At 36.6% G+C, this 24,000-nt stretch overlaps 2 protein-coding genes across 2 annotated transcripts in view; both read left to right on the plus strand.

Moving 5' to 3' along the window:
* dgkaa (diacylglycerol kinase, alpha a) overlaps positions 1–24,000 on the plus strand; it is a 68,153-nt gene that overhangs the window by 39,115 nt on the left and 5,038 nt on the right. Inside the window, exons 9-21 of the mRNA XM_036590647.1 lie at positions 3,546–3,663; positions 3,751–3,839; positions 6,921–7,040; positions 8,922–9,020; positions 10,320–10,406; positions 11,132–11,205; positions 12,601–12,675; positions 17,817–17,902; positions 18,627–18,716; positions 19,302–19,462; positions 20,819–20,883; positions 22,427–22,517; positions 22,720–22,897. Coding sequence (XP_036446540.1) covers positions 3,546–3,663; positions 3,751–3,839; positions 6,921–7,040; positions 8,922–9,020; positions 10,320–10,406; positions 11,132–11,205; positions 12,601–12,675; positions 17,817–17,902; positions 18,627–18,716; positions 19,302–19,462; positions 20,819–20,883; positions 22,427–22,517; positions 22,720–22,897 — 1,333 coding nt within the window. The remainder of the gene's footprint in view (positions 1–3,545; positions 3,664–3,750; positions 3,840–6,920; positions 7,041–8,921; positions 9,021–10,319; positions 10,407–11,131; positions 11,206–12,600; positions 12,676–17,816; positions 17,903–18,626; positions 18,717–19,301; positions 19,463–20,818; positions 20,884–22,426; positions 22,518–22,719; positions 22,898–24,000) is intronic.
* Positions 12,690–15,902, plus strand: LOC118821947 (nuclear apoptosis-inducing factor 1-like). Its single transcript, XM_036590649.1, has 2 exons — positions 12,690–13,351; positions 14,994–15,902. The coding sequence occupies exons 1-2, from the start codon at positions 12,892–12,894 to the stop codon at positions 15,404–15,406; spliced, it is 873 nt and encodes a 290-aa protein (XP_036446542.1). The 5' UTR covers positions 12,690–12,891; the 3' UTR covers positions 15,407–15,902.

Raw genomic sequence — 24,000 nt, forward strand, 5'->3', positions numbered from 1 at the left:
TTGATGTGGAAATGATTAACTTTCCACAGAAACTTTTTTCAGTGCTGTACTGAAACATGACATCAGCTGTACTGAGTGGTATTGCCTTTGAGATCACTTCACATTTTACACTTTTTTGCACAACATTCACACTTTTGTCCAACTGCCACAACACCAGAGCAGACCACCTCGTCTTTTTTTTGTTTCTCACCCATTCTCATATGCATTAACGCGTAGCTTCAATTCTATATGTTTTATCTGTGACTTCACTGGCAGCTAATTGTAAGTGAGAGAGTTCTCAGAATAGCAGTTTATTCTGAGCTCGTATGCTACTTCCTTGGAGTCATCTGCAAAAGTCTGAACACCCCCAGTTAAGTTGTTGATTTTCTAAGAGAAACGTTAACCCATCCTCTACAGAGAACAAATGTAAACAGTGGAAGTTTTCAGAATTATTTTAAAAATACATTGATTGACAGGAGGAACTTTTTACACAACAGTAGAACAACTGTAGCCAAACAAAATAACCTGAGAATTATATTTTGGTTGAAAAAAATAGCTTATGCAGTACTGTGCAAAAGTCAGAGACCAACCTTCATTTATATAATTTCCAGTGAAAAAGGCCATTAAGTGCACATTATTCATTTTTCAGAAGACATTTCTGATGAGATTCAATGTAATATAATCCACTTGTATGAGGAAGGAGAAAGTAAATAAGCAAGTGTTTCCAAAACTAGAGTTGAGAATGATTAAGTGCAATATGAAAAGGGGACTTCTAACAACCACCCACAAGATCTGGTAGACCAGCTAAACCCTCCCCATCAGATAAACAGCACTTAAAGCTTTCATCTTTGAGAGAGAGGAGAAAATCAAGCTGCTTCAGATCTGAAAACATCCACCGGTGTTTCTGTCCATCCTTCCACTGTGAGAAGACAACTCAGCGCTATGGGTCTGAAAGGATGTGTAACTGTCAAGAAGCCTTACAAGAAAACAGACAAAAAAGGACATGTGCAATTCCAACAAAGAAGCTGCTGGTGTTCTCAGAACAATGGACTGACCACCCCAGAGTCCAGACTTCAACGTCACTGAATGTGTTTGGGATTACTTGGATTATGAGAAGCGGAAAATGCAACCAGTGAACTTTGGAGGTGTGGAAAAATATCTCAGCAGATTTCTCTGAAAAACTGAAAGCAAGTCTCCTGAACAGAATGGAAGCTGTAATAAAGGCAAAGAGTGGACACACTAAAACCTGAAAAGTAGACATAAGTAGTAGATATGTAGTTCTTGAGGCCTCTGTGTAATTTGCTCTTAAATATGTTAATGTCTCTTTTGACTGGAAGTTAAGTAAATGAAGTCTCTGACTTTCACACAGTAGTGTACTTGATTAACATTTCAAAAGTAATGCAGTTGACTCACCACCTTCAAAACCATCACGATGCATTTTTGTGGCCTTTATCTCCTTTATGTAGTGCTGTTTATTAGTTTTTAAGTTAGTGATTCACACTGACACTGACCTTTCCGTTTGTTTGTGAGATATGAGCACCAACCTCTGGCTTAGCCACATATCAAGCCTAGGTACTTCCCCTTGGTCTATTTCTACCTACCAGTGAATGCTTGAGGTGAGAAGGGGTGCACTGTGTGCTCTCAGGGCTAGTCACAGTTTATTTTGGTGGCTTACACTTTCATATCTGTCTGTTTGTCTGTCTGTCTGTCTTGGGGCCTGGAGTTCTCTCTGACTCACACAAGCTAAAGGTTCTCTCACTAAAAAAAGACCATTGCTCAATTAAACAGTGTGCAACATTTCCATAGCCCCTCCCTGGACACCCACACATCAGTGCTGGTGTGAAATTTATGAGCACTGTTAAGGTTGTGGAGGGAACATATAATCAACAGCTAACAATCAAATGCATAGCTGTTTTACTAATTATTTATGCAGTGGGGCGACAAAGTTTATGAATATTTTTCTATATTATTTCTACATTCGGAACTAAAATGTGATCAAAACTTAATGTAAGTCATAACAATGGAAAAAACAACCCAGTAAAACAAATAACACAAACACAAATGTCTTTGTTTGGCAAAAACATGTGAAACTTTGTTTTCAGTAAGTGGTGCAAGCCCCTTGTACAGCAATGACTTTAACAATGTTTCTTGTGCTTCGACCATTCTTTGGTAGACTGACATATGTGTTTAAAGTCATTGGTCCTTCTGCAAGACCCAACTTCTCTTGAGCTTCGGTTCACAGACAGATGCCCTGATATTCTCCTGTAGAATTTGCTGATATAATCCAGAATTCACAGTGCCATCAAAAGATGACAAGCTGTCCTAGTCCATTGGCAGCAAACTGTGATACTGCCGTCATCATGTTTCACAGTTGGAGTAAGCCAGTCATTAAATTTTCTCATTTAAGCTATTTTCAAATTAGGAGTCATAGTCATTTGTAACACGTTATACTGCCAGTGCCAAAGAAGTAAGTTCCAGATTGCAGTGTCTTTATGAATAACATCTGCCTACTCATAATGCTAATAAGAGTATAGATTTCAAAGACATATGATATTGTAACCTCATTTTAAGATCTTGTATGTTGTGTTTATCAGCTCTAAATAAAGTGAGACATGTAACTTTATTCACACCATGACATTTGCAATGTTTTATTTCTCACCATGGGCTTTGATAGGGCTGGGCCTTGGGGGCTTAAGTCCTGAGTATTTAAAAGCCGGCCTCAAACAATTTGTCCTGCCCAAAGTTTATTATTAAACTTTCAGTTTCAAAATTAAATTACATCGCAGCAACCCAAGTACCCATCAGGTCCCTTCCTTAAAACCCCTCTGATATCACACTGCTCATGAATTGGAAAGAAGGTGGAAAGAAGGTGTGGAGAGTGAGAAGCAAGTTAGTAGAGAGCCATCATCGTCACACATACGCTTGGTTAATCCTCCAGACCCTCATTATCCCTAATTGTATACGGAACTAATGATTCTACAGGTTCATATATGTTTGCCAACAAACTTTGTTGAATAAATGAATGAGAAACTAGTTAATTGTTGTGTTATTTGACACAAAACAAGCTCAAGTAAACAAACAGAACTCACTACTGCCCTCTATAGGTGGTATAGCACCAGTCAGAAGTTAGAACTTTTGCTGGTTTGGTCTAAAAATATGATTTCTTTCTTTTTTACTTTTGGGTGATTATGTAATAATTGTGACGAACCTAGTACTATATTAGGCCTGATTTGTGCACCAATCTCAACATCTACAGCAGTATGAATCAGTGCACAGCTTAAAAAGTAGTGATGGCATGAATTTACTCAATTCAAATATGCACATCATGTCCACATGAAAAACATATATCAAAACAATTATTGCCTAAAGTAAGGAAAACGTTTGACACAAATGAAGCTGATGAAGGACGTGAAATTGTATAGATGTAATATATTTTATGTATGTGAAAATGAATGCATTTGGATCAAGTATGTTCAGTGCATCACTTTTTTTGGTCCACATAAGCTGCAGAAATGAGTGGTTGACCTTTGCAACCTCTGTAAGTGCTTTCTGTTCTCCCCTCTCAGATGACTCAGAAGGATGGACAGCATCTGTGGAGGATGAAGCATTTTAACAAACCTGTCTACTGTAATGTGTGTCAGAACATGCTCCTGGGACTGCGCAAGCAGGGCCTGTGCTGCACCTGTAAGTGTCCCTCGCCCTGACCCCTCAGCATTACGGCTTGTTCCCGAACGCCTTCTACTCCATAATCGCCTCTCTCTCCCTCTGCAGGCTGCAAGTACACGGTCCACGGGCGCTGCGCCAATAGGAATCCAGCTCCATGCAGTCGCACATATGTCAAGTCCAAGAAAGACATAGGGGTAAGATTACTCTAACCTCGAAATCATTCCAGACACGTTCAAGCACATGGGCACTGTAGCTCAGGAGCAGAGCTTTGTGAGGATCCTAGAAATCAGAGAAATAGATTGGTGAAAAATCAGATTTTCACGGTTTTACTCCCTACACTGTTAGAAATAAAGGTACTGTGCAGGTACATTTTTTATTTATCAAGGTACAAACAATGAAAATGTACCCTAATAGGAACAACAGTGGTTTTAAGGTGCAATTGTGTACCTTAAATAATTTTTTCCAATGTATTTGTACCTTTTTCAGAACCTGATGTTTTAAAAAAGGGCAATAAAATAAAAAGCCTGGAGACGAGACGGGGTGTGTGGAGTCAGTACAACTTACATGATATAATTTCAATGGATTATGGTACAATTATTTTTTCTGACTAAAGGTACTGAGATGAACCCTTGAGCGTACCTCCCCAGTGACAAGAGGGTTATTGCCCCAGTGACAGGGTCATACTTTTATTTCTGAAAGTGTAACACACTTGTAGTTGATCAGCTAAGACATGTTTGGTGTCTGAAGTTTACTTGTTTAAGGCCAGAGTACACTAATGGGACAAATGTAAAGAAACATGAACAAACACAAACATTTAGTAGGTGTTCCATACCAATGTTTGATTGTTGAAAGACTCTAAAATGTTCCCTTCCCATTCAGTCTAGTTCATTTTCATTACTCTGTTTCTTTTTCTGAACATTATAAGGACAACTGCAAACATTAGAATGTGTGTTTGTTCGTGTTTGTTCTGTCTGTGTACTCTGGCCTTCAGTTTCCCACTGGAGCTACATGGCTGATGTAGCTAACATACATGGACGCTAACTTGGGGTAAACATTGAGGGGCCAAAAAAACAAGAATTTTTAATTTACATCCTAACCTGATGACAGATGTTTAATTTAGGGGGAGGATGTTGATGTTAGAGCAGGAACCATGGGTGCATACATTTATTTAATACATTAAGTGAATAATAATTTATATGGTTTTTGTTATCATTCACTTTTGTGATAAAGTAGTTAATGTGTTTGCTTTGCACTGCTGTCATCCCAGGAAAATGGTATGTGATCTGTCCATAGTGTTAATGTATATGTTTGTTATGTGAAAATGTGTTTAAATGAAAAGACTACTTCCGCGAGGAGGGAATGACATGAAACATCTCGCTTTTCATTTCAGTGCTCGTGTAAATATGTCAGAGCTTTCACATAGAGAGTGCGAGCAGAGCAGCAGAGCCTCCCAGACTCGCAGTGAAGCATGCAGTATTTACAAAATAGACAAAGAGTTGAATTTTCAAGGTGCCTTGCGCAACACACAACAAAACACAGAGAAATAAGCTAAAAAAATCTATGAAAATGGAACAGAAAACCAAAGAAAACCTTTAAAAACACAGATTCTCTCATTCAGGACTGTTATTAAACAAAATACCAGTTAATATTTTGTGCTGAACACCAATTTTCCACTTGGTCCACCAGGCTGAAAACTATCAACAAACCACACATCGAGGGTAAACAAAGGTACACTGAGCAAAGCCATTGATTTGTCTGTTTATCCTTTTGGTAAAAGGACATCTTTAGAACTTTCTTACTGCTTTGCTCAGCAGAAAAATTGCTGTATGTATGAATGACCAATGAATGCGAGCTGTAACACACATCCGCGTGTCTTGCATTTTGTGATATCACATGCACGTTTGTCCTTCAGTAGGTTCAGAATGGTCAGCGTCAACTGCACTCTTCTGCCACTGCCCTGTGTGTTAATGTTAAATGCCTGTGTGTCTTTGGGTTGCCACTTATTCAACACAAGGATCAATATACACTCACATAATGATTAATTTGCGAACCTTTTTTCATGGCCGCAGTGCCTTTAGAAAGCAACTCCACAACTATATAAACTCTGCAAATCTGGCAACCCTGCATGATGGGGAAAAATCTTGTGAGTGAAACATGCACATGTGGAAAACAGCACATTATTTTCTGGTTGCCATAGTGATCCTGCAGCTTAAAATCCCTACAGTTAAATACTGTTTTTTGACTGTTCTATGCAGTTTCACTACCACGGCTTTTCTTGAGCTTTACACTAGGTTTGAGGAGGTGTTGCCCCTCTGTCTTTAGTTTTGGGAGTGTGAATGACCCTATGCCTCCCAGTAGTTGGCGCCTGTGCTAACATGTGATGAAAGTATTTGTCCCACTAGTTTGCATCATGAAAATTACATGCCTAAGTCACCACACCCTTGCCTCAAACCACTTCAAACTGATATCTAAAAGTAGAGACGTGCTTTAAGCTACTACTGCTGTATTTGTAGATGTGCTTTTGTCTATTTTTATAGATAACAGCATGTCATACAGGGTTAGAAACCACATAAACAAGTCTGCAAGACCTTAATGAAGATCTGAATGTGGTTTGAGAGAAATTTCAGGGATGTATTAATAGAAAAGATTCAGAAGACTGGAATTCTAGTATTTGTTAGCAATATTAGCCTCATAGCTCCTGTGTAAAAGCTAGAGAAGCAAGATTTGGACACCAAACATGTCTTGGCTGATTGACTCTTCTGGATTAAGTGAAAAATAAGTGTGTGAATTAGATTTTTCACCAAATTATTCCTGTACCACCTTGCTGCTAATTTGGCAGCTATAAACTTTCATTATATGTTAGCTACATTAGCCTCTAGTACAAGTTTAAAAGAAGCAAACTTGAGACACTAAAAACCTGTCTTGGTTGACTGACTACATTTGGGCTAACCACTTAAAATCCCAGGTTTAGTACATATTAAGGCTTATTATTCAGTAACAAAGACTTTAATGCAAACTGGCTAAGCAATTCTTAGGTTATAAAAGTGTGTGATAAAACTTTAGGCCTGCTGGTAGGCCCTGACCATATAAAGGGGTTAAGGGAGAAAAACTGTAGATTTATTTTTTGGCTGACTGTTTCTTTGAACTACTTTTTTCCTAGCAGGAATATTCCTTTATAAAGTGATAGCATACTTCATTCTTCACTCTTTCTGCCACTTCTGTGGGTGTGTAACCTTTTACTAAAGTGTACAGTCATGTGTGATCTGTTTGTCCAGATTTCGGCTCATGACTGGGTGAGCGGGAACTGTGACTCTGGGAAGTGCGACAGGTGTCAGAAGAAGATTAAGAGTTTACATGGCCTCACAGGCAAGCGCTGTGTTTGGTGCCATACTATGGTGAGACTCTTTTTGTTGCCTTTTTGTAATTGTGTTTTTTTTTAAATATATGGGGTATTACAGTTTTACAGTACAAAAAAAAACAGAAAATAGAGCATGTAAATTGACCATTTGCAAGATTCTAAGAAAGTCCCAATTCCCTTATAGTTGCCATCAAACTATGATGTCCATCAGACTTTCAGCTCAGGATGTCTGGCAGCGTCCCTAACACAACTAACAAGTACAAGTGCAACGTTAGATTTTCATGTCTAATAAGAAGGAGGTCTTAGCAACAGAAGCTGCGCTATCAGATGATCTAATGCTAAAGCTAACACAGAGCTGGTCAGAGGAATGGTAAATCCTGAAGAAGACCTCATCGTCTATTATGCAAAGTATTTCAGTAAACTTTAATTAAACAGTACCAAAACTGGTATGTGTAGGAGAGCTTTAACATTTATCTTTATATTTTTTAATCTGTACAGTCCCGTTTAATCTGACTGATTTATCAGGACAGCAGCTAAGCTAAGAAATGCTAACTAATTAGCTAATTGATCTTAAAATGCAGAAGTAACATCCTGTAACATTCTTTATGGTTAGACATCAAATTAAAGTGATTTGTAGCAAATACAGTAACTCAGATAAAGATAAAGATTAGCTTAGGTTACAGCCAGTATAAGGCCCAATCCCTCATTAATGCCTAAGGGCAGGGGGTCCCAATTTTTGTTGAGATAGAGGGGTAGGGCGAAGTGTTGGGGCTACACGGCCCTCAAAATGGAGGTTTTTTAGAGGCATACTCCAAACAGAGTGTTATGAGAAAAAAAGAAAAACCAGCAAGATGGCTGCACAAGCAGCCAAAGAAACCCACACATGTGAGTATTTTCTTTGTTAGAAACTTACGATAACCGTTGTGTTATATTGGTTTAGTGTCATTTCAGTGTATTATGATCCTTTTCTTCATAACAAGAATAAAAAAAAAAAAACGCTAGTAGTTTGCTGATGTCTGGGTAGCTAGCTAGCTAAATTTTCCTGTTCCGCTTTAAATGGTGCAGCAGTTACATTTACGAATTTGAACAAAAAGCTAGCTGACTTTAGCTTCATATCACCAAAGAATTAGGGGGTGGGCAATAATAAATGTCTCATCCCCCTATTTGAAGGCAAATGGTGCCCTAAATGTAACTAAAGCCCAGCGACGTTGCAGAACTTTATCCTCCTCTGCTGTCACTGCAGCCTACAGAACACCTCTAGTAGCCTGTTAATGAAGTCATGTTCCTTTTTTATTTGAGGGTTGTCCCATTTCATAGGGGAAGATTTCAAACACTATCCTTTGTAACTGAGAGATCCAAACCACGTTCAGCTTCAGGAATGACATAAAAACAGCTCCACCCTCCAGATGATCAGGACAGCATGATTCAGCCATAATATTTTCCTCAGTGACGCCTTTCCAGCCTAATAATATGGACTAATTTACTGCCACCATAGTTTTATTGCAGGTTTGTTTTAATGAGTTCTTCCTTCTGCTGACAGAGGAAGGAATGATCAGATGTTACTGTGATTGGCTGCAGGCTTGTCAATCATAGTTTTGCTAATGGTCAATTTAATCCCCTGTCCCCCTGTTGCCCTCTCCCCATGTGAAGCATCAGATCAAACCAAAGTAAAACAAAAAGGGCTGTCATTGTTGAACTCAGTTAAACTCAAAATGTAAATAGAAATTATCCATTATTGCTCGCAACAACGTCTATATAGACTAATTAATGCAATATATAATACCAAAATCAGTAACCGTAAGGATGGTTAAGTAAGACTGTGAACTCTTTTTTGTTGCCTCTTTATTGTAAGAGCTGAAGTTCTTGATGCTGATGTGCAGTTTTAAGACAGCTGATTATTTTTGGTTCCTCTGTACAGCGTCATGATGAGTGTGTGAACCAGGAGCCTTCAGAGTGTAACTGTGGTCCCTTGAGAGACCATATTTTACCACCGTGGGCCATTTACCCTGTCATCAAGGTAGCGTGTTTCAAGGCACTCCCAGGAGCATTTTCCATTTTCAGAACTCTCAGCATCCCCTTATGAACTGAGTGCTGCAGACAGCTATTACACATGGTTTTATTATAAGACACTCCGTAATATAAAACTGAATCATTTTGTTTATTATTAAATTGGCTGTTGCATAAATAAAGTTTTGCCTGTGGCTGCAGAAAGGAAAACAGATTCCATCAGTAACCCTTTGAACCACAGACATATTATTCAGCTATTAACCTCAAGACTTAATCAGTAACTACAATGAATTAAGTAAATACTATGAATTAATCAGTAACTACTATAAATTATTCAGTAACTACTCTAAATTATTCAGTAACTACTCTAAATTATTCAGTAAATACTATGAATTAATCAGTAACTACTATAAATTATTCAGTAACTACTCTAAATTATTCAGTAAATACTATGAATTAATCAGTAACTACTACAAATTATTCAGTAACTACTCTAAATTATTCAGTAAATACTATAAATTATTCAGTAACTACTCTAAATTATTCAGTAAATACTATGAATTAATCAGTAACTACTATAAATTATTCAGTAACTACTCTAAATATTCAGTAACTACTATTAATTAATCAGTAACTACTATAAATTATTCAGTAACTACTCTAAATTATTCAGTAAATACTATGAATTAATCAGTAACTACTCTAAATTATTCAGTAAATACTATGAATTAATCAGTAACTACTATAAATTATTCAGTTTCTACTATGAATTATTAAGTAACTATGAATTATCAAGTAACTACTATAAATTATTCAGTTTTTACTATGAATTATTCAGTAACTATAAATGATTCAATAAGTACTACAAATTATTCAGTAACTTCTATGAACTATTAAGTAACTACTATGAACTATTAGGCATGAAATATGAAGTATTAAGTAACTACTATGAATTAATTAGTAACTACTATGAAATTATAATTTGAGCTATAATCCACATATAAACCCTTTAGATTAATAATGGTTAATAATAAAAAATAGTTGAACTATTGAATAAGATTATAGCTCTTTATAGCATTATATTATTATTCATTTACATAAGTAATTAGTAGCTGCTTATGGCATTATATTATTATTCATTGTATTATTGCATAAGATTATGGCAACCTTATTGAATCACTCTGTTTTATGAATATTATTGTGCTTCTTATCAAGAAATGTTTCATTTGATGAAGTAAACATTATCATGTCACTCATCGTTGTCCTTCTCGTTCACGCAATCCTGTGCTCTTCTTTTCCTGTTTTTCAGGAGAGGCCAAACTGTGTTAAGAACGGTTGCTCAGGTGTGACAGACGACACTGACCACAACACTACACCTGATGGGCAGGTACTGCAGGTAAGTCAGAGTCTCTGGACTTACAGTAATTACACTGACTCTGCATCTGCTGTGTTACAACCGCTGGGAGAAACATTCCTGAGCTTTTTGGCTTGTTTATTTATTTAGTAATGAAGAAATGTATGTGAAAAGTAAAACAAAAATCCAGTGAGTAACTCCAAAGACAGATCTTAGCCTCCTATATGGACTGTAAGGACTAGGGAGTTTTGAAGCTTTTGCACTGTTTACATCAAACTTTTTTATTTCAAAAAAGTAAGGAAAATTCCATGTTCTATATTCCGAAGTTGTCAAAGTGTTTTAACCATGGAATACAGTTATTTGATGATCTGAAAAGAGACTACATGAATACTCTACATAGTACAGAGGAAGCTATTTTTAAATTGGATGTACTTGAATCAAATATTTAGGTTTTTTTTACACAGTATATTAAACTCGGCAAATAAACAGTAATTGTACATAAAAATGTGCAGAAGTGTGTTCTCTGTAGAGGATGCGTTTCACAGAAAATTACCAAATGTCATTTGACCAGGAGCGGCCAAACTTTTGCATACAACTGTACTTCATTTCCACATGAAAATATATATCATTTTCAGTTTCAGTTCACTTATCTTTGATAAGAATTGTGTTGATGTCACATGTTTTATGTAATGTGGAAATGATGTAAGGTAAAGTCAGTGCTGTTCAGTTAAGTGTACAATATAAAAGTCCTTGTTGTCTTTACGCAGATAAACCCTATTCTTGAAACTCATCCTCTCCTGGTATTTGTGAACCCTAAAAGTGGAGGGAAACAGGGTGAGAGGTGAGGTCACTTTGGATGAATCCTTCTTAAACCACATAATTTTAAGCACATACTTTAGATTAACCAGTAAATCAGCCTTTAGACTAAGCAGTAAACTGCTTTCCCAATTAAATTGTGTCAACTATCTATTCTACACACAAATGAGACATGGGGCTTATCAGTGTTAGCATACTGGTTGAACGTTATCTAGAATAAACAACAGGACAACTTGAGGGGCATTTTGAGATAATCATTAAGAATTGCAGTCTGAATTTTGCTGTGCAGAATGGAATCTGACACAGTGAGAAATCTGGAGTGAACTGTGCAGTGTGAAAATAATTGTGAGTCAAACTAATTGAGAACTCCAGGAAAAACCTGTGACAGATCAAGCTGCAAACTGTCCACAGGATTTGCCAAGATGATGTGTGAAACAACCAGCAAAAAACACTTCAAATAGGTATGAAGAAAGTACAAGAGAAAAGAGCAGAGGATTTTATTTCTTTCCAAAATAAAAAAGTAGATGGCAGGACACCAGCATGCATCCACCCGACTGCAACATGAACAAGATGACATATTTCTGAAGACACCTTATTTTAGCTTAGAAAAAAGTGATGTAAAGCATGTAAAAAAATAGCAAATATTGTTAACATTAATGCTGTCTGACTTTTCTAAGCTGTTAACTCTTGGCAAACAAAGCTCCAACCACATTCTCATCTACGCTTTTCCACCCAGACACTTGGCGTTATTGTGCCCCACCTCTCATTTCACAAGAGTAACGACTTGCACCAGTTCTGCATTAGTCTATGATTAAGTCTGTGGTTAATGTTTGCGAAGGACTTAGTTACTACTGTTATCTATTATTTCACTAAAAATTCACTAAGAGCTTTATTCCAAAATATGTATATCCTAAAACATTTTTTTATTTTTCTAATAAAATAATAAAAGCAGAATTAATCACAATATTTGTAATTAAGCCTTCACATATGTATATATGTATACCTATGCTGTCAGAACGATAGCACAATCTCATACCTCTAAAAAGGTTAACTTTACAGGAAAAACATTCTTAACTTATAATGGTAGTTAAAGGAGAAATTATTTTTCCAAGTACTTTTGGGGCATTTATGTTCGTTCATCATGAAATTTTGAAACAAAATAAAGGGCAACTTTAAAAAAGTAAAAAAAAGAAAAAAGAAAAAAAAGAATGAGGACCAAAAAATACATAAATATTGTTAAATATTTAATATATATATTATTTTACATATATATTTACATTTTAAAAAAAACGCTTTAATCGCGTAACACCTGTGTTATGTTGTTAGCTAAGAGTGAACGAACTCGAAGACTTTTATTATGAAGACGAGAAATTGCGCATGTTTTCAATGAATCTCAGAGCGCTCTCCTTGTTTTTTGCAGAGTTCTTCGCAAATTCCAGTACCTGTTAAACCCTCGGCAGGTTTATAACCTATCCAGTGGTGGACCGGGACCAGGGTAAGGGCTCCTCCAGCGTGGTTAGTGTTTACAGAGTTTATAGAACTCAACTAAAACTAAGCGAAGTCAATTGCGCCAACGGAGAGCCGCAGCGCAGCGCGCGCATTTTTCTGCGCGTTTACCCCCCCTAGCGAGGTTGTGGGGGTTGAGGGGGAGGTGTGGACATACCATTGTTTTCTAGAGCTTGTAGATCAACGGGGCCCGCAGACGCGCCCAATGGAGTCTAACATGAGGTTTAGAACACGAAAGGTGAGGTTTAGCGACAGAGAGCTCGGCGTTTTAGTGGAAGAAACGCTGAGAGCGCAGAGCAAACTCAACCGGCTGCTTCCCAACAGAGTGAGGAATAACGCGTGGCGCCGGATTCTGAGAAAAGTGAACTCGGTGGCCAAGTCGAGGAGGACCCTCAACGAGGTGAAGAAGAGGTGGTACGACGTGAAAAGGCAGCGAGGACGAGACCTTGAGAGGCTTTATCATCAGATGACGATGCGGACATCGGGTGAAAGCTGTTCTTCAGACGAAGAAAGAGGTTCGTGCAACACTGAATTTGTCAACTTTGTCAAAGAGGAACCGGAGGAACCGAAAGAGCTTCAGCTTCAGCTTCAGCCAGATCCATTTCTGACGGACAGTAAATTGAACGGACAGCTGATGCCCTGCGTTCCTATGATCAAACTGGAGGGTAAATACATTCACTTACATTGTACACTAGCCTTTGCTCACTTCGAGCCTAACAAACTAGTTACAGGGCAGTAGAGGTGGGCGATATGGCAGACTGTCTTTGTCATATCACGATACTCAAAAACGTTTTTTACGATACACGATATGTCACAATATTTATAAGTCAGCCCACATTTTAAAAACTATCAAAAACTATTAATTTGGTTATTTGTATTCACCATTTTACATACTGTGCTGCACTAAATCAAATTAAACAGGACTAATTATGCTCTTTTTGTAATCAAACATGCAGTTGGTAAGTAGTTTTTAAGTTTCGATGATATTCACAATATACTCAGAAAAGCATATTGTGATGTAATTTATCATGATATGTACTGTCATATTGCCCAGCTCTATAGAACACTGTATAACATAACCATGGTTTTATTAGGATGACGAGATCTGGGTAAAGTAGCCTAAACCTATACTATACACATAACTATAAAGTACTTTTCCAATAAACAACTTGAGCAGAAGTACTTAAGCGCCTGCTCAAAAACTACTTAAGAAATGATAGACCTGCATTGGACCATTTCTACCAGTAGTGGAGAAAAAAATGCCTTTTTTTAACTTAAAAAAGTTAAACACAGATTCTTGTTCCGTTCATTCACTTAAACTAATTTCAATGTAAAATTTTAAGGCCGATCAAACACTAACTTTTCTAAGTCAAAACCACCATTTGTTTTTACAGTGTACTGTTTCTGGCAGCAGTATGTTGCAAATTTGATGTAGTGTAACTTTTTTCCTTAAAATATTAACTTACTATAACAAAACAATAACTGGTTTTTTTCAGAATATACATTATGTTTAAAAATTACTTAGTATGTCAAAAAAATTACTTATCTTGTGATAATGACATCCTGAAATAATCACTTTCTCTTACTCTTTTTGGTGCACTTTTGGTCTGAAATAAAATGATGAACCTCAAAAGTTAGAGCTGTGACTAATCACAAAGCAGGACAGATGCTGACAGCAACATAACATAATACAATTACAAATGAAAAAGAAAATTAGATACTAAAAAGAGAAAAATCAGGTAGCGATTGCAGTGTAGTTCAGAAGTAAATGCTTAAATTGGAAAAAGTCTGGCATTGTACGTACTGTGGGTCCCAAAAAGTATTTGTGCCATACTTGTGCCAACATGTGTTAGGGTCATTGTGATGGGAAACAAATGGCAAACCAAGTGGCCTTTATTTTAAACAGACCATTCCAAGACCTCTTAAAAGGTCTGCTGCATTTCAGATCATTATCTTTCTGAAAGATCTGTTAATGTCATTTGAGCAGTTTCTTGCAGACGTCTTCAGGTTTGCATCTCTGAATATAAGCTCACCAGCACCACTGTAAGTAAAACAGTCCCAGACTTTGATGTTTGCAATAAGTATTTTTCTCTAAACAAAAATACATTTTGTTAAGCAATTTTGAAGTAATTTTATGAAGTAAGCTAAAGAACTTCATTGAAATTTACCAAAGGTTAACATGTCCAAATACTTTTTGGGGGCCACTATACATTTCTGGCTAAACAATACGTTTTGGAGGTCCACCAACAAAGTTTTGGCACAAAATCCTAAGTTTATGCAAAATCATCTGGACCTCTTGTCTTACAGATATAGCCCACCACATTTCTGCCACACCGTTGTATTCAAGCACAGATCTGGAGAGTCTACCAGAACAGAATCCACCCCAGCTGAATTGTCAAACCAGTCCAGCGCTTGATGCTCTGAATTCTTCTTGCACCGACGAGAGTCCAAATGTTGATTCTCCACAGTCTCCACATAACAGCGAGATTGAGGACGTACCAAGTCCATCTGCTGTAGTAGCTGCGATCTCAGCAGAGATGAAACAAATGAATGCCGCGTGCAGTGCAATGCTCGCCAGCTCTACCCAGTTATTAAGTGCTGTGGAGGGATTGAACAGAGTTATTGACGCCATGAACTACCAGCGTAGTTATTTCCATCAGAGGATGTTGGATTCCCTGGACACCATTGCTATTATGCTGAAGAAACGTGATGAAGTTTAAGTGGATCCATTAGAACCACCTGTAATACACAAGAACACTCTACAACAACCGTTAAAACAAGCCTATTTAGGGAAAAATTGCCTTCCTTTCTTGTTTATAGGCTATGAAACTAATGCAGTAATTCTAATGTTACATATTTTTGATTAAAGTTTACTTTGTCATCTTGCATGCTTGTCTTGGGTTTTTTTCTACTTTTTAGTTTGTCCAAGCGCTTCGTAAAGGGGAAATTTCTTCATGATTTACACGTTATAATGTAAACAAACCCATTTGATGGGAAATAGAGAAATATGGCTGGTTGGAATTGTTCACAGTGGTGGTGATAGGAACCAGACATCATTTAATGCCTCTGAAAGCTCCCTCACAGGAAGTTACTACATTTAACAGTTAATAGTATGTAGTATATTTTTCTTTATTCCATTTATGGTGTAGGGCTACATGCAGAGAAAGGCAAAATAGCTCCTAAAGAAAACTTCTTTTTTCAGATTGACCGCTACTTTACCATCATCAAAATTACATATATATATATAAAAACATATTTCAAAAAAGTGTAGGTTCACTGGTTGTTTTGGATAGTAAATAAAATGGCTGCTATTGTGTTATAGACATTGCGACCCCTGGTTCCTGTCGCCACCACTTTAAAGAAATCAGGGTCTGTAAGTTTCTCTACAATGCATCAATTCTCATCAACCTACTTGTTTACATCTTAACCATTTATTCATGCAGAAATTTTGTAAAAATTAATGGAATTCCCCTTTAAAACTTGATGCACTTTAATGTATTCTGTAATGATGTCTTGTTCTAAGAACATGTTAACAGCGAACCCTTAAAGACGAGTGCATGATAAGGTTATTCGAAGTTTTGTAGATTCCGTTTAACAAAGTAGCCATTCATTCCATCACAGCTGCTTTATTTATGGATAGGATGATGACTCATTTTACGCAGTTGAGAACACTGAAATAAATAGGAGGACTTTGTGTTGGACACTTTTTAAGATCGCATAATGTACAGGGGGTTCAAACGTGAAATAACTGCGTCCAAGTATGTAAGTTTTTATAGGGGAACTCCAGTACTTTAGCTCACGCTATCTCGGGGCCTTCCCCTGCTTATTTTAATGTAAGGTACTGTTTTTATTTGATCATTTCAGATTAAGTTGACATGAGTCAAAATGTAAAGTTCAAATTTATTTCTTTTAGTTAAAAATTGAATTGTTTACTTGCAAAAACTACATTTTACATGTAACTTCTATTTTTATCAGTAAGAAATCAATTTGAACATGTAATAAAAAGCATTTTAACATTAACATTAAAAATTGTATCTCTTTTAATTTAACTGCTATATGGCAAAATGTAACTCACAGTACCAAAAACTTCGTTCTATTAAAATAAGCTGGAAAGGCCTGAATTCTCACATGCTAAAGCTAGTAGTAAACGTTGAAAATTGACGTTTCTTATGTCACAGTTAACGTTTTAACCAGTGCTTATAACATTTTTACTGGTTCAAACTGAACTTCTGTATCAAAAATGTAGATTAAAAGCTAAAACGGCTTTCCGTACAAATCTTTATCTGTCGCACGTTTCAAGGCAGTTGTTCTTTCGTGGTAAGTTAGGCCTAAACGACGTAGCTACAGTACGCGGCAATTAGAGATTAGCTTGGAAAACACTGGAGTATTTCTATAAATTCGTTTAGTATGTTTGCTGTGGTGTACAGTTGAAAAAATCCACACTAAAATTATAATAGCGTGCAAATGGACGACATGTTTCTGTGTTACACGAGTGTCGCAGAAGTTTGAATTCGCCTGGGCTCATGCGCGCAGAAAGGTGTTCAGGACTTTTATTTTGACAAGTATCAGATGGCCGCAGGGCCTTTTACGCAGAATAGTGGAAATACGCGGTTTTAAATTCGTAGCTCATTTATAATTAATAAAGATCTGATGTCCTGCAGTTTTAGTTGTTAGAAACTCAGTTTTACACGAAACTAACTAAAACGGACTGTGCTGAGCCGCCATTATAACAACTCTCAATCTTTTCACTCACTCTATTTTTTTACTATTGCTCATCGATAAATAGCGGAAAACCTTTTACTGACTTTTTAAATGCGAATGACCATTTATACAATAACAGAATAACAGTAAGATACGCTAAAGCTCAACATTCACAAATCAAACTGAATTTCTTTGTAAACTGTCAACAGAGGAAAAATAAAAAGAAAAGAAACTATCAAAAGAAAAGCATTTGGGATTTAAATAAAACTGAAAAGCCTTTTGCTGACTTACACCGGTTACACAGCGTGAGGAAAGTTGTTTTGAAATAATACTAGTTTTAATTTTGCATTTTAAGACGTTTCAACAAAATTTTGGTTGGTAATTAAACATATTGGGGAATAAAAAAATCTGTCTTTCCTTTCTCTGCAGGTTGTGCTTCTTCAGGGACCTTCAGAACTACAGAATATTGGTTTGTGGTGGAGACGGAACTGTGGGCTGGATACTTGATGCCATAGGTTAGAATTCAGTGTTGATTACTTAACATATTTGTGACTTTAACATGATATAAAACAAAGTTAATGTTGTAAGTCAGAAAAAAACACTAAAATGGACAATGCTTGGGTAACACAGGTCTTAAATACGGCATTATAATCATTTAGTAGCAGTTGTTAGTTGTCTCTTTGTGAATGATTCCCGTATACCCTTTTGGGCGTAATATGCATCTTAAATAAAGTGTTTCAAGACTTGCTATCGCAAAATCTCGTTTTCCGGACTTGGCCGCTAGATGGCGCGCTGCTTCAGTCTCTGTATAGTTTGACGTGCAGTTGTAAATACATTGCTGACTCTCTGCTTTACCTCTATTACATCTTATTGGAAAAAGTATTTTACAGGTCACATTAGCTCTTGTAAGCCTTACTGAATAATGAACACAAAAAGAGAAGGGGTTACAGTAATATAGATCAATAAGTGGGTGCTTAGACTCCTTTGGATAAGGAACATAAATAGCCTTTATTAAAGGCTTACATTTAGTGCTCCTTTTGTTCACGTAGTGGACTAAGGAGCACATTGTTACTGTTTCACTCTTCACTTACTTGCCTGCAAATGACTGTAATCATCTCTAACAGCCCTAAATATGCAAAAATCTGCACTTAACAACCTTAAGTATGCATTCATTTTTAGGTAACTGTATTGATAATTGCTGTCTTTTGTCTTTATATGTGCTCTCTTTGGCCTCTATAGATAAGGCCAACCTGCCAGTACGCCCCCCAGTGGCTGTTCTTCCTCTTGGCACAGGAAACGACCTAGCACGGTGTCTGCGATGGGGAGGAGGTGAGAACAACTCTAAGGCTTCTGTGTTTCTACAGGCAGTCAAATTAAAATGGGATTAACAGTCAAAGAAAGAGGTTGGAAAAACAGGCTGGTTTAAACTGTGTCTTTTTTTGCTGAGGATTAATTTCAGCAAAACTTCTAAATAGGTACAGTTCAGTGTTTCAGACAGTCAAGTCCCTGAAATGCCACATTCAGAAATCTGTAATGTGGCTTTAACATGGCATAAAGCAGACTTATGAGCTAAATATGGCTTAAGTATTTAAGATTTTAGCATTTTGGGGGTTAATACAGCCCTGATTCTAGAGTTTATCTGCGTTTAAAGTTTAACTTCTGGAGACCTTAATAATTAGCTGGTCTAAAATGTGCAATGCATGGGTCTAGTATACTGTCTTAATATAGCATATAGAATAAATGAAAGTAGTTGTTAGTTATCTGTGCAAGTTGTTCCTATGTGCACTTTTGTTGGCCATAATATTCACCCTGAGTAAAAATGTTTACTTTGAAAATTGTTTAATTTAAAAAGTTGTTTGCATGTATGCAGCATGTCTACCATGACAGGGTTTCTCATTGTTTTTCTGTCTGCAGGCTATGATGGCATGGACCTGAGCCGCATCCTGAAGGAAATTGAGTTCAGTACCCCAGTGCTGATGGACCGCTGGAGTGTGCAGGTGGTTCTGGAGGACAGCCAGGAAAGAGGAGACCCTGTGCCTTACGAGATCATCAACAACTACTTCTCCATTGGAGTGGTGAGAGAACCGTAAAAACATGCTCCGCTGAAATCACTCACGTAGATTTGTACACAATGTTGTAAGAATGTTCTTACATGTTGTAAGAGGCCTGATGTACAGAACAAAATTCCCACCTTAATATTTGGTGTGACCACCGTTTGTCTGTAGCAGTGTGACACATTTCTAGGAAAAAACCCTGTTGCAAAATAGAGCAAAACCAAAAGTGCTGCATTTATATTTTAGTTCAGTCTAGTAGAAATAGGCGTTTTCATTATTTAATCAGAACAGGTCATTTGAAAATTAAACAGTAAGAGGTAATGAGTATTAGTATGATTAGTATTCAGAGATTGAAACGTCGTTTCAGTGCACCTAACAAAGGCGACTAATGGCCCATACCAGAAGCATATATTAAAAAGTATTTTAGGCTGTCGCAGTAAATAGTAAACAAATAACAGCCAAGTGCTATTTGAAAATTAGGTTCACCTCAATTTTCTTTAACAAGTCTCTGTGGTAGTTTGTGCCAATCTAATGAGAATTCACTGCAGTTTCAAAACAAACAATGATTTTTATTTGATTCAAGCAGCAGCTCTTTTAAATCCTAAAAATAAGCATAAACAGACAAAAGTTGACAAAAGTTAGAAACATGTTTATTGAATAGTGCCTTTTTAATCCTAAAGACATATTTATCAGTTGGCTACATATACAGCACAGTATTTATATTAAGTGAACATATATTTTAATATATAATAATAATATCAGTAATAATAAAAATAATAATAATAATATACAAAATCTTGTATCTTCAAAGAAGTAACTTTTCTATGTTCATCATTAAATTTTGATGCAGCGTAAGTGGCAGCTGGAATTTTCAAATCACATGGAAAAAATTTAAAACGTCAAAAATGGAGATATGAAGTTTTATTCCATCAGCGCTGATGTTTTATGCATTGATGTGTATAAGAAGACAGGATAATCAGAGAAACATTACCTATAATTTGGAATTGACTTTATGGGGTATAATAATAAAAATAATAATAATAATAATGAACAAATTTAGTATGTTTAGACAATTAGCATGAGCCTCCTACATTGCTGTAGAGTCAGAACAGCTGGAGCTAGATTCTGAATAGCTTTATTATTTTCCAGACATGTTGTTTCACACTCTCCCCTGAGAGACTCATCCTGAGCCATACAGCTGAGACCCAAGTTTAATTCCCAGTAGATAGTCAGGCGGTTAGAGAGGTTACCGTCAGGGATTGCTGAGCAGTATAAGATTATGGGTTCAATACGAAGGAGAGCTCAGTGTTTGTATCCTACTATGCACATTGAATAAGTGTAACTGATCAAATCTCACTGTCCACTTCTCTTCCGCAGGATGCTTCAATCGCTCACAGGTTTCATACCATGAGAGAAAAACATCCACAGAAATTCAACAGCAGGTGGGCAACTGATTTAAAGCACTGGCAGGACAACGTATCAACTGAGGCCCTGTTCACACTTGGTACATCCGATCATGTGGGCAAAGAAGTGTATGGGTGTTTGCCTGGCATTTTCATGTGTCTCCAATGTGTCTGCTTATGATTGGATTTCGTGACTGGAGACAGAATATTGTGCTAATTTATTATGTCAGTTTCTTGCTGCACATGATGTCAGACAAAAATGTCCAATGAGTCGTTGTTTGTGTCACAGTGTTTAGATCACATGGACTACTAATGCAAGGCCTGTCGTGATCATAATTTGTTTTGCTGACAATTAGTTGGCATATTAATAAGTGTGATTAACAAATTATGTTTTTTGAAAAACAGTTCATTTGTATTAAAGTCCCAGCTTAAAATGACCAAATTGGCTGATAAGCTTTTTTGCTTGCTTTCTGACGATACTCAGTAGCTCTCAACAGATGACACACAGTTCAAGCTCACATAAACACACATTAGTCACCGCTGCCCTCTAAATGTGTTATAGCACCAGTCAGTAGTCATAATTTTTGTTGTTCTTGTAAAATGACGTGGCTCAAAGTGTTTCCTGTGAAAGCTAACGTCTGTTGAAAGTGGTTGTGATGTTGTCCTAAATTTTAAGTAGGGAAACTCAACCTAATAACACCAAGCTTGTGAACTGTAGATAAGTTAGATCAATCAGAGGGAACCAAACCTTCATGTTTTGTGACATCACAAACCAAAACTTACTGACAGTCTGACACATTACTTTCAGGGGTCAGGCCTCAAGCCAGAAAAATAGGATATTCTGGTGTTCTTGGTAAAAAAAAAAAGCCTGAACCTAATCATATAATATAATATAATATAATATATGGAAAACAATCGCGATTTAAATTGCAGTCGCAATATTAGGAATTAGATATTTTCTCCAAATCGCTCAGACCTACTGTTTATTATGTTATGTGTTATATTCGTCCCTGACCACCAGGTGGTTCAAGCGATCAGATTATGATTGAATCACTCAAGATGTAAATTAATACTAGATGTGAACAGGGCCTGAGATCTATTTATACTCAAAGGAAATTTGATAGAATGATATTTTATTCATGATAATATTTACAGGGCTTTGCTTTATACAATTAATGTCTATTTCCCTTTACACCACTGTGATTGATGTATTATGCAACAGGAGGTATTTTTGTATATAATAATAATTATTCATGCATTACTTATTTATTCACACAATTCACAAATAAGGTTGGACAAGATTTGTAACTGCACTTTATTAATGGGTTCATTTAAGCTCTGCTAATGTTGTGTTTTACCAGAATAGTATTTACACCCTGGGCTGTTGTCTTTCTGATAACAGTCATTAATGCCTATGAATCATAGCAGTTGTTAGGATTAACTGATTTTAAGTCTTGCCCACTGGGCTCAGCAGCATACATGTAAATACTGAATACTATTACAGCGTCAACTGCACAATGTGTTACGTCTCAGCATGTGTTAATGGCTTCTCTTCACATTTAAATGTCCCTGCTGGGTTCAGAATGAAGAACAAGCTGTGGTACTTCGAGTTTGCCACCTCTGAGACAATTTCAGCATCCTGCAAAAAACTCAAGGAGTGCCTCACCATCGAGGTGAGATATTTGCTTTTAAATACTCCTAAATGTTAAACTGCTCACAGTACAAAACTATTAATCTCCATCCTTATTCCCTGCAGAGTAGATGATTCTCAAAGAAGATGGGGAACTTCATAAAACATAGAAGCATTTACTGAAAAAGAGAGCATTGAGCAGTAATGTGTTTGTGGTATTGTCTGCCTTGTTCTCTCTTATCCAGTGCTGTGGTATACAGCTGGACCTCAGTAACCTCTCACTGGAGGGCATCGCTGTTCTCAACATTCCCAGCATGCACGGCGGCTCTAACCTGTGGGGTGAAGCCAAAAAGAGTGACCGAGTTAACCAGGAACTGCCTGAGGTCATAGTAGATCCTGAAGTCTTAAAAGTCAGCCCTCAAGGTAGGTTTGTACTGTTTCTTACCGTTTTATCCCCCCCAGATATTGTACATGCTAACATTTGAGGCACTTAAATAAGTGATGCTTTCAGTTTCAGGTTCGATTTGTCTCAATTTATTTTATAACATGCTGAAAAGTTTTGAAACAGTTATATAAAAAGTACTTTTCCAGAAATATATAATATTATGTTATGTGTGATATGATATAAGTTGAAGAGTTTTTTTTGTGTGTCAGAAGTGATTGTTTTAAAGTTTTTTAAAGACTTTAAAGAACCAAAAATCTATTTTTTTTATTCTGTACATTTATAAAAATATAAAAAATAGGAAGACACAAATGATTCATTTTTATGACTAATTCTAATTTCTGTAGTCAAGCTGATGTATGATTTTCAGTAGCCTTTTTTTCAACTCAAAGCCCAACTGTGTGGGACAAATGAACACATTAACACACAAGCACATTTCCCGTACTTTCTGTTAGCTAAAGCTGCAAGTATAAACATTATTTGCACTTAAAAGAGGATTTCACATTCTTAAATAAAAGACAGGTGTCTGTCAAAATAATGTAAATTCAACATGAAAAGTAAGAGGCATCTGGCTACCTAGCTCAGTGAGTCATCCATCATTATACTACGACATTTTAGTCCAGGTAGCAGCAGCATTCATATAAGTGCATACAAGTGCACTTACCTGCCTCATTTTATTTACAGCGTAAAATTGCAACACAGATCAGCTAAAATCAAATTTATAATTGCTGATTGCATTTTTGGAGCAAAAATCTGCTGATTCCAGTGGTGCTTCTCCAAAATTATACAGTTCTATGCAAATGTTTGAACACCTGCAGTCAAATTACATACTGTGTTTATTTTCTAACTGAAAACAAAGTTAACACATCCTCTCCAGAGAACACATAATCTCTCTGCATGTTAGTGCACAGGGCTCCATTTTTGTGCAGTTTAATATGTTGGAAAAAATATCTATAAAATAGATAACTTTTGCGTAAGCTGAATTTTATGGGGTTTTTTTTTTCCTTCTTACTTTCACTTAGAACATCAGCAGAACATGTTGTTTGACCAGGGGTGCCCAAACTTCTGCACATGACTGTATATG

The sequence above is a fragment of the Colossoma macropomum genome, unplaced genomic scaffold (genome assembly GCF_904425465.1).
Source record: "Colossoma macropomum unplaced genomic scaffold, Colossoma_macropomum, whole genome shotgun sequence".
NCBI lineage: Eukaryota > Metazoa > Chordata > Actinopteri > Characiformes > Serrasalmidae > Colossoma > Colossoma macropomum.

Coding starts and splice junctions, on each gene's coding strand:
- LOC118821947 (XM_036590649.1), top strand. CDS start 12,892: ATGGAGTCTAACATGAGGTTTAGAACACGAAAGGTGAGGTTTAGCGAC. Junction 13,352..14,993: donor TCCTATGATCAAACTGGAGG/GTAAATACATTC, acceptor CTTGTCTTACAG/ATATAGCCCACCACATTTCT.